At 41.8% G+C, this 10,397-nt stretch overlaps 1 protein-coding gene across 1 annotated transcript; it reads right to left on the bottom strand.

Moving 5' to 3' along the window:
* Positions 1–2,596: 2,596 nt before the first annotated feature.
* LOC137518910 (zinc finger protein SNAI2) lies at positions 2,597–9,876 on the bottom strand. The gene is made up of 3 exons (XM_068237363.1): positions 9,612–9,876; positions 8,643–9,182; positions 2,597–6,381 (listed from the first exon to the last, which is right to left on the bottom strand). Exons 1-3 carry the CDS (start codon positions 9,688–9,690, stop codon positions 6,200–6,202), a joined length of 801 nt encoding a protein of 266 aa, XP_068093464.1. The 5' UTR covers positions 9,691–9,876; the 3' UTR covers positions 2,597–6,199.
* Between the last annotated feature and the right edge of the window lie 521 nt (positions 9,877–10,397).

The following is a 10,397-nucleotide window of genomic DNA, read 5'->3' on the forward strand; positions in this document are numbered from 1 at the left end:
TTGTGTCCTGATCATCAGTCCTATACATACTCCAATCACAGAGCTGACTTCCTCTCCATCACACACACTACACATGCACAAATCAGGATGATGCAAGAAGAATTCCAGTCGTATTTCATTCAAATTCAATGGCATAGGAGTTGTGTCAGCATATTTGTTTAATTATTGGGTCTATGCTTTAAAAAAAATTTGAATTTCAAAAACATTATCTTGAATTAACAAACACTAACAGTTTCTATGGCTAGGGTCACAGAGGAGCGCTGTGGTGCGGTGTAAAAGCCGTATTGTATCGTGGAATGTCACATTGCAATACACAAGCAATGCAATGTTCACAGAGCAGCCGGTGGGGTGTGTTTGATCTGTGTGTTTGATCTAACGCATGTTAACAGTGAGGCATACCTTTTATTGATTGTATGTGTCGTATCACGCGGGTAACGTGCAGCGCCACTTTCCTGTTGTGTAGCGTTTGTGTTGTGTACAGAAAACGCAATGCTGACTGTGAACCTGGCCTAAAGATGCTATGTAAGTAAGCAGAAATACTCTATTAATTAGCTCCATCTCTATCCATGAAATAATAAGATGGGAAAAGAAACCAATTTCAGGATAGTGAAGAAGGTTTGTTTCACACACAACTGTAATTATTATTGCTTTATACTTTATCAAGCGCCAACACATTCCATGCCGTCCATGGCAAAGCACAGAGTAAGAACAAACATAGGGTACAGGTGCACATAATAGAGCAGACAATGGTATACACTATATATAGTGCATATATACACAATATATACCGTATATACTGGCGTATAAGATGACTTTTTAACCCTTAAAAATCTTCTGAAAAGTCGGGGGTCTTCTTATATGCCGGGTGTCAGATTTTTTGTGTGAGGCTGCCAGGTGCCGGTGTCATGCAGAGCTTTAAATTACCTGATGCTGCACTGTGCCCTGATAGGAAACATAGATCACACTTTCTGTTTTTAAAAAAAAAACCTGTAATAGCTTATTCCGATCAGCCGCTCGCGCGGGTAGCAGCGCAGCTTCCGGGGTCACCTGACTGGTGACGTGCGCTCTCCACAATACATCCCGGCAATCTCTTCAGGCGTGAGCGTCATCAGTGGAGCGCATACGTCACCAGACAGGTGACGTTGGAAGCTGCTCTGCTAACCGCGCGAGCGGCTGCTCGCAAGAAGATATTACCAGGGGTTCTTTTTTAAATAGAGAACGCAATCTATGTTTCCTTTCAGCAGCACAGTGCAGCATCAGGTAATTTAAAGCTCTGCATGACACCCGGCGCCCTCACACTGAACTGGGTAGTCTTAGGCTGGTTTCACTGTGGGACATTACAGGCGCACGTTAGAGCAGCCTGTAACGCACCCCCACCGCACAGCAATGAAAAATCAATGGGCTGTTCACAGTGCTCATGTTGCGTTACACAGTAATGCTGCGCCATTAGACAAAGTACTGCATGCAGTACTTTGTAAGCGGCAGAGCCGCGTTACACTGCTTGCACATGCGCAGTAATGTTGGGGAGGAGCGGAGAGCGGCCAAGCACATGGCTAATTAATATTCACTGCACGCACTCAGTGACGTGCAGTGTTTACTTCCTGGAGCGGCCGCTCTGTGCGGCGATTGGCCGGGCGGGACCACGTGATGCCGCATGCGTCCAAGAGTGCGCATCACGGCATCACGGACGCCAGAGTGAGCTGCACAACGCGGCTCACTCTGACGTCCACCTTAGAGAGCACCAGGCGTTGTTAAAAAATTGTATGGTGTGTGGCCACCTTTACAGTACCATGTCATTCTAAACTACACCTAGCCACACACCTAGCGATGATGGGCAGATTTGACCAAGAACAAAATCTCTCTCTGATCAAATCTGATTAGAGAGAGATCTGTCGGCGTCTCATACAACACAGACGATTTCCCTATGAAATCTCTCGGGAATCGTCTGAGTCTGCTACATCTGCCGCTGCCCACCTAGTGTATAAATGTACCCCCCTTTGTATTTTTACATTACTGGTCCTTTGCTCCCAACACTCTGTGCCCATCCCTCTTTGGAACCCTTCACTCTTCCATTAGTGACATACATGCCGCCGGCATACAGCACGTGATGTCACACACCACATGTTATGCACTGGCTTATGCACTGGCGATGTGTATACCACTATTGGAAGAGCGCAGGTTTCCGAAGATGGATGGGTACCACGCGGTGGGCAACAAAGGACAGGTAATGTATAAATGCACACACTAGGGAGGAGGGGGTGTGGTACATTTATACACTGGGGAAACAGCGACGGGTTTCGTCACTCGTCCCGATATGGCTCGCTGTTACCACTGCGCACACATTCAACCACAACCATCTTGCAGCATGTCCGATCGATACATGCAACCAATTTCGGCTCAAAACTGGTTACATCATCAATCGGGCATGCACTTGGCGGTACCGATTTTCATCCGTTTCGATAATAATTATCGAATTGGATGGTCCATCAATTACCAAGTCAAGAAATGTATGGGCACATTAACGTTACTTCTTACAGTGATTATCACTTTTAATCGCAGCTCCACCCGGCCTAAGCATAAGAAGAGACGCAATAAATATCCAAAATTTATTTTATTTCTTTTCATAAAAAACGAACTTAGAAAACACATACATTCCACTCATTCTTCAAGTTGAAGTGAGAGCTGCCCGCAGCGGCGCCCTCTACACGCAGACACATATAAAAATATAGCCATTTACAGTATATTCACATATTTACACAATTATTATATAGATTTCTATAAAAAAAAGGCACCGAGGGTTCTTTTGTGCAAGAGATTAGTGAACATGTCTATAACCCTCATTTTTTTTTGCACTTCCTCCCATTCATGTAAAACGTCAGTTTTTGCTGTGTGGATAGAAGTAGCATGTGTAGTGTATAAAGGCACGGGCTCTACTAGGTAGAACTTACATTTGGTTTGATCATTTGTGATTGAGTCTTGTAAGCTTTGATTGTCACAGCAAAAACTGAACATATAAAATTATTTTTGAAGAGGCACCTGAGATTCAGAGAAATGACTAAAAAGAGAAGTGTAGTTATATCCTGAATAATTCTGCAATGCAAGTATAATCCATTGTTGATTTTGCTTTGCCAAAGAGATCTAAAGCTAACCATATACAAATAGATTTTTGGAAATTCGGGTAAACATCATTCTGACATTGATTCTGACAGATTTTCTCTGGATTCAGTGTTTTTACCAAAACGAACACCTACCCTATTAAAACTGGAGATACTGTATAACTACCTTATGCCTGGTACCATTATGCAATTTCCTGTCAGATTGACAGCCGAATTGATTATTTCCAACAGATCTGATTTCCAATATTTTTTCTGATTGATTTTGTATAGAAGTGATAGGAAAATTGATCTAAAAACATTCAGAAATTGGATCGGACTTGTTGGAAATAAAGCAATTCGACCGTCAATCTGATGGGAAATTGCATGGTGTGTATCAGGCATTAGGTTTTCCTGATTGTCTCCAATTTACAAGCACTTCTCGTTACCGGCAGCCTGTACACACACACCACTGTGAGTCTGCCTGCTGATTCTCCCCCACTGGCTGTGTGTAACAAGATTACTAATATGTTCTGGGATCTGCACATCAGGTCTGGTAACCAATAATCTGAGCACAGGTGATGGTATTACGTATTACAACAACCTAAATTAGACAAAAGTCCAGTATACTCAGACCCTCAGACAAGCGAGCATACCCATAGCAGTGCATACTGTTGTTATTGTGGCGCGATCTTTAATTCTGATAGGCATTTAAAAAGCAAAATAAGTAATGAAGTATAATTGCTTTGCTGGTCATGTGAAGTAGAACTGGCATATTTACATTAGAACTATGCTTATTCTTTAAGTTAAGACATTTATACTTAAGTGTGTTTAACATAACATAACATGAGGCTCTGATCAATGATGCAATATACTTGTATTATTTATTTTACTCCTCTTTAAAGATACAGGTGTGACAACCTCAGCATGTACAATATCAGCTGTCATGCCTGGCAAACAACATGCAATTTCCCATCAGACTGGGCGAATCGATTATTTCCTACAGGTCCGATTTGATTCCTGATCGCTTTTTATGATTAATTTTCCCATCACTTCTACCGTATACAAAATCGATCAGAAAATCCGACATCAGATTGGACCTATTGGAAATAATAAATTCAACCCCCGATGGGAATTTGCATGATGTGTAACAGGCATAACACTTTGCTTATACTTACTGTAAACACGCTGCAGTGTGTGCTGAATTCTCCTTGAACAATTAATGCTGACCAACTGCCGCTATAGTTGTAAAGTAATGCCTGGTACACACAATGAGATTTTTTGGCAGATTTACTGCCAGATCAATTGTTTCCAACATGTTTGATCTGATTTTGGATCGATTTACAAAAGAGGTGAACGGAAAATCGATTGGAAATCAGATCGGACATGTTGCAAATGATCGATCGATGGCAGTAACTCTGAGAAAAAAAAATCTCATAGTGTGTACCAGGCATAATTCTGTACACTCCCTGTAGATCCCTAATTCAAGTCTTGAATAATAAAATCTGCAAACTACAGCTGCTTCTGGCTCATTTCTGTTTTACCATGTCTGTAAATAACTAGCACTGGTGAAAGGATAAACAGCTGTCTGCAAGTTGGATAATATGGCTCAGTAAAGTTCATACGCTATAGGGCTGCGTAGTATACTAGTTAAAGAGACACTGAAGCAAAAAAAAAATGATGATATTATGATTTGTATGTGTAGCACAGCTAAGAAATAAAACATTAAGATCAGATACATCAGTCTAATTGTTTCCAGTACAGGAAGAGTTGAGAAACTCCAGTTGTTATCTCTATGCAAACAAGCCACTAAGCTCTCCGACTAAGTTAGTCCTGGAGAGGGCTGTTATCTGACTTTTATTATCTCAACTGTTCCTGGACTATTTACTTTTCCTCTGCTAGAGGAGAGGTCATTACTTCACAGACTGCTCTGAAAGACTCATTTTGAATGCTGAGTGTTGTGTAATCTGCACATATTATAGAATGATGCAATGTTAGAAAAAAACACTATATACCTGAAAATAAAAGTATGAGAATATTTTCTTTGCTGCTAATCTTCTAGTAATTATTCATAGTACACAACCAATTCACTATATCATATTTTTTTTCCGCTTCAGTGTCTCTTTAAGGGCTCTGCCTCTGACACAGGACCCCAGGGATAGCATCTCGGCTCTTCCTATTCAGTAAGCCTCCACCTATTCAGTGAAGAGACCTTGGGCAAGACTCCATAACACTGCTACTGCCTAGAGAGCGCACCCTAGTGGCAGCAGCTTTGGTGCTTTGAGTCTGCCAGGAGAAAAGCAGGATATAAATGTTATATATCTTGTCTTTATCTTCAGATACAACGGGGTGTATGCACTAGATTGCGTTAAGCAGAATAGCGTGCGTAGTCCTGCGCACGAGAAGCAGAGTGTAATACATTGCATGTAAAATATGGCATTTGGCTATACTCATAATGCAGTCAGACTTTATGCACGTTATTCTGCTTACGGCACTATAGTGCATACCCCCCCCCCCCCCTTCAGTTTTAGATAGGCATTATCTCTTTCTACACAATAGTGACAGAAATAAGCTTCTAGTTTAGAACAGAAGCAAAATCCTATACAAAGGCTAGTAATACGGATTCATTGCATTATTTGACCAGAGCCTAATTTTAAGTTACTTCAAACATACTTTGAGTATAAGCACACTAAATTAAGGCATTGTGAAAGAAAAAAAAAATACTATCGGGTTGAAATGGTTTAGGCAGTAATCTGATTTTTATCGCTGTTGTCATATTGCAAGAGTCATAAAGAGTTGCTTCTTATAAGCCTTCAGCTTCATTGCTGAGGACCTGAAATATCTTGTTCATCTCTCCCAACATTTCATGATAAGACAAGGTCTGCCTTGATTCTTTGGTATACCTTTGGATTGTCCCCAGGCTGTGCAGAAGGAATCCTGGATGAGCTCAGACCTGATTGGTCAGTGTGAAGTCCTGATAGGTGAGCACGAGTGAGCTAACAAAGTCCTGATTGGTCAGTGTGGAAGAGCTCAGAAAGTCCTGATAGGTGAGCGCGAGTGAGCTAAAACAAAGTCCTGATTGGTCACCATGTGCTGACAGCAGGCAGTCAGTGGGTTACACAGCACCCAGACTCCTCATGCTTGTGCAGTAGGGACATTCTGGAAAAAGTTTTGGAACAACTTTTGCATTGATATTTCTTCACATCTGAGTGGGTTTGCAAATGGGCTCTCAGATTTGACCTGTCCGCAAAAGCCCTGTTGCAGTGTGGGCATGAGAATGGCTTTTCTCCTGAAAAAAAAAAACATAATACATTTAAAAAGATTAATGGCATATAATCATCCTGTGTCAGTAAAAGAAGCAATGAGGTTTCTTTAAACAATGCAAATAAAATATGAAGACTATAGCGAACCATAAGAAGTTTCCCATCAGTTGAGAGCAGCCAGAGCTACAGTATGTAACATGCTTGCATCAATACACTGCTATATTATAGTTTAACAAAATAACACTGCACACAGCATACGGTGCATTATCATATTCACAGTCCTTCTGCCCACTGTACTGTTTTACCTGGACACATCCGGCTCAGCAAAAGAATGAACAGAACTGCATAACACTCAGTCATAGGCTTGTTTCTTGGTTGCTAGGTGAAGCATGCATTTTGTTGTGGGCATTGGGAGAAGTTTGGCTCAGGGTGTATTTTGGTGCAAACTGTGCCAAACCTTTTCATTCAGTTCAACATATTATTTATTCGTGCACTTTTATGATGCATACACACATCCAATTTTGATTGGCCAAACACTGACCGACTTTACCACCTCTATGTAGTATGAGGGTTCACAGATTTTGAAAACTATGAGCATATTGTGTAGGTAAGCTCTCAAACTACAAGGATGTGGTAAAATCGTCCAATCATTGGCCAAACAAAATTGGACGTGTGTACCAGGCTTTAAGCCTAGTACACTTTCAATTATCATTGGCCAATCATTTACCAATTTTACCACCTCCAGAATATTCTATAACTGTTGATCCTCATACTACATAGAGGTGATAAAATTGGTCAGTGATTGGCCAATCATAATTGAAAGTGTGTACCAGGCTTTCGGGTTAGTTTAGTCTTACTGAAACATTTTGGAAGGTCAGGGTTAGGTTCTGAAAAGAAGGGTTGTTCAGGAGAGAGGATAGTAGAAGGTTAGCCTTTTTAGCAAGTGTTGGAATGTTAGGGTTAGGCACCAACCAGGATAATTAAGTTTAGGTGACATTAAGGAGGGTTAGCACCAATACGAATTCATCATTTTAGGTTTCAATAAGTATGTTTAGGTGTTAGGACAATAAGGGCTAGGGTTTAGGGCTAATAAGGAGGGTTAGGAACTGACAATTTAAGGTTGGGGCCTGCAGTCGGTAAGGAGGTTTAGAACTACCCATTGACAAGGGTGATGAAGGCTAGGTATTGATAACAAGGATTAGGGTTAGGGGCAGGTAAAGAAGATTTGGGAAAATGCTGAAGAGAAAGTTGAAGCACACACTAAAAATACTTCAAGCCAAGCTACCTAGCAGCATACAATTTTCTTTTACAGCAAGACCTTATAGAACATAAAACGTTCTACCCAGCAATTCATAACTGAAGCAGACCAACTGTCAGGGGCAGACTATCATTGCCATTTGTAGTTGTAAATTAAAATCAACACAATGGGCTCGATTCACAAAGCGGTGATAACCCAGTTAAAGACTTTAGGCGTGATAACCATTTTTATCATGCCTAAACTCAGTTTAGGCATGATAAGTTTAGGCATGATAAGTTTAGATAAGTTTAGATCGCATGCAAAGTCCCGCACGCAAAGCAGCGCCATTAAATTCTATGCAAAGTGCACCAGACTTTGCTAGCGCAAAACTTTTGATCAGCTGTGCACTGCGGTGCTAACCCAGTTGGTGCTTAAACTTATCACGCCTAAAAACTTATCACACCTAAAAACTTATCATGCCTAAACTTATCACACCTAAACTTATCACACCTAAACTTATCATGCCTAAACAGAGTTTAGGCGTGATAAAGGGCTTTTCACCACGGTGCTAACTGTTAGCACCACTTTGTGAATCAGGCCCCATGTGCAAACTTCAGACCATAATAGGCAGAGTAAGCTTAGATACTACTTTATGGTACATAGGTAAAGTGTTACTATTTATGGATAACTGGGCAGAAAATGCCAGTTGAGAGTTACAGTTAGGTGTGCAATAAGTGCACCTGTGCTGGTCTGAGGGACTGGACATAGCGGATCTAAAAGAGAGTTGTTATCCACTACAAAGTCACATTTAATCAATATATTTCCAATCACATGGGTAAAATCAGGACTTGTGGAGCTTTCATAAGTTAAGTGACATTAGCGACATTAATTCACCATAAAAATGAAGACGATTGAATGGTATGTTCTCCACACTTCTACAATTCATCTGGTATAGAGTCTGCATAACGTTACGCAACTATATATTCCACACTTTTACCTCTAGAGAAACAAGCAATCAATGCATCTAGTAAGGCTTTTGCCTGCTGTTACCTGTGTGAGTTCTGATGTGTCCTTGCAATAGCCATGGTCTGGAGAAAGCCTTTCCACAGATCTTGCACACACAGGGTAACGTGTGAGTCCTGATGTGCATCTTTAGAGCCCCCAGACTCACGTACTCCTTTTCACAGTACTTGCAGCTGAACGATTTCCTAGCCTGAGCATCACAGTGCAGCTGCTTGTGCTTGGCCAAGCCGGAGAACGTGGAGTAGGTCTTGCTGCACAGGCTGCACTGAAACTTTTCCACCTCTATGGCATGGGGGTCAGAAAGTTTGGATTGGATCCTCTCCTCCTCGTCGCTGATGGGACTCTCAGAGCCACTGTGGTCTTTAGATGAGGTGTCAGACTGAGGAGGTGGACTGCCCCGTCCTAGTGATGGAGGGTATCCTGACAGGGGTGACAGGTCTCCGGGAAGGGTAGGGGGGAGCAGGCTAGTCCACACTGTGATAGGGCTGTAGGCCACTGAGCTGAGGATGTCTGCCTGAGGGATCATCGACACGGGATATCGTTCATAGAGGAATGGAGAGATGATCACTAGAGGAGGGTGGGAACAAATAAAACAATAAGACACAAGTAGTAGTGACAGTGAAAAATGATTCTGAAGCTCAGGTAGAATAACAAAAAAATGAATGGAGACATGAGCACTAGAAGATGAAAACAAAAAATAAACTCAAGTAGTAGTGCCTGAATATTGAGATCTAATCGATGTATCCCAGAAAGAACAATGTACATAGAATTCAGAACACATCACCAGTGAGATCAGTGAAAAGTATTATAAATGTATTATATGAAAAAGGATCAGGACATGGAATAGTATAGATGAAGAAAATTGCCAGTTGCAACATAATAGCCTTCTAACCGGAAAGTTACCACTTGTGAACAAGTTCCACAGTAAAGAAAGTACTGAGGTCTTTATACTGTGCAGCAGTCCGCGGGTTGCGCTAGGTGACTTGTGTCAGTTACCTGTGTGATTGTCCAGCTCTCCATAATTCGGCTTTTTGGAGGAGTTAAAGTGTTTCTTGACCAGGAAGGATCGTGGCATTTTCAGTAATGAGGAGGCTGGCCAGCCAGATGTGAGAGCTTTGGAGTAACGGTTTGCACAACGCCCAGCCCAGCTGCCTGCTCCCTATAGCATGGTGCGAGCGCTATAGAGTGAGAGAGTCCATGCACTGGAGAACACTGGCACTGCGTGGACTTCTTGCAAAGTGCTGTAAATAGCTACTAGTCAAGTGCAGGAGGGGAGGGAGCTCGCAGACTCCTCCAATCGTTTCCTAAATAGCTCCAAGCCATCTCACACATCCAGCACGCTTTCTTGGGAGGGTTTTTGGGTGAAGGATCCAATCATTTGGCTAAAACAGATGCTGTCTCAAGTTTCAGATCCTCCCAATGGGATAGCTCTGGATGGAGGAGACTAGGCTTGTCTCTTGGGGCTGTCAGAAAAGTGCATTGGTCGACGTGCTGACGCTTCTGGCTGTACTGGCTCACGGATGATGGATGAGGAAATTCACTTTACTCCGGACTCCTGAAACTTCAGCCGATCACTGCCCTCTGCTCATTCACATTATCAGTGCTGTGCTACAGTAACATACAGTACACTGTATGTCTTGTTTGCTGAAGGTTGTTATTATTATTCATTTATAAAGCTCCAACATATTCTGTGGCGCTGTATGTAAGAAACAAACCAACAAATAATATTTTCATTTCTTTCTATTTTGCTAATGCCTGCCTTTACTATCAGAATTACAGACT

Source organism: Hyperolius riggenbachi, chromosome 5 (genome assembly GCF_040937935.1).
Source record: "Hyperolius riggenbachi isolate aHypRig1 chromosome 5, aHypRig1.pri, whole genome shotgun sequence".
NCBI classification, from domain to species: Eukaryota; Metazoa; Chordata; class Amphibia; order Anura; family Hyperoliidae; genus Hyperolius; species Hyperolius riggenbachi.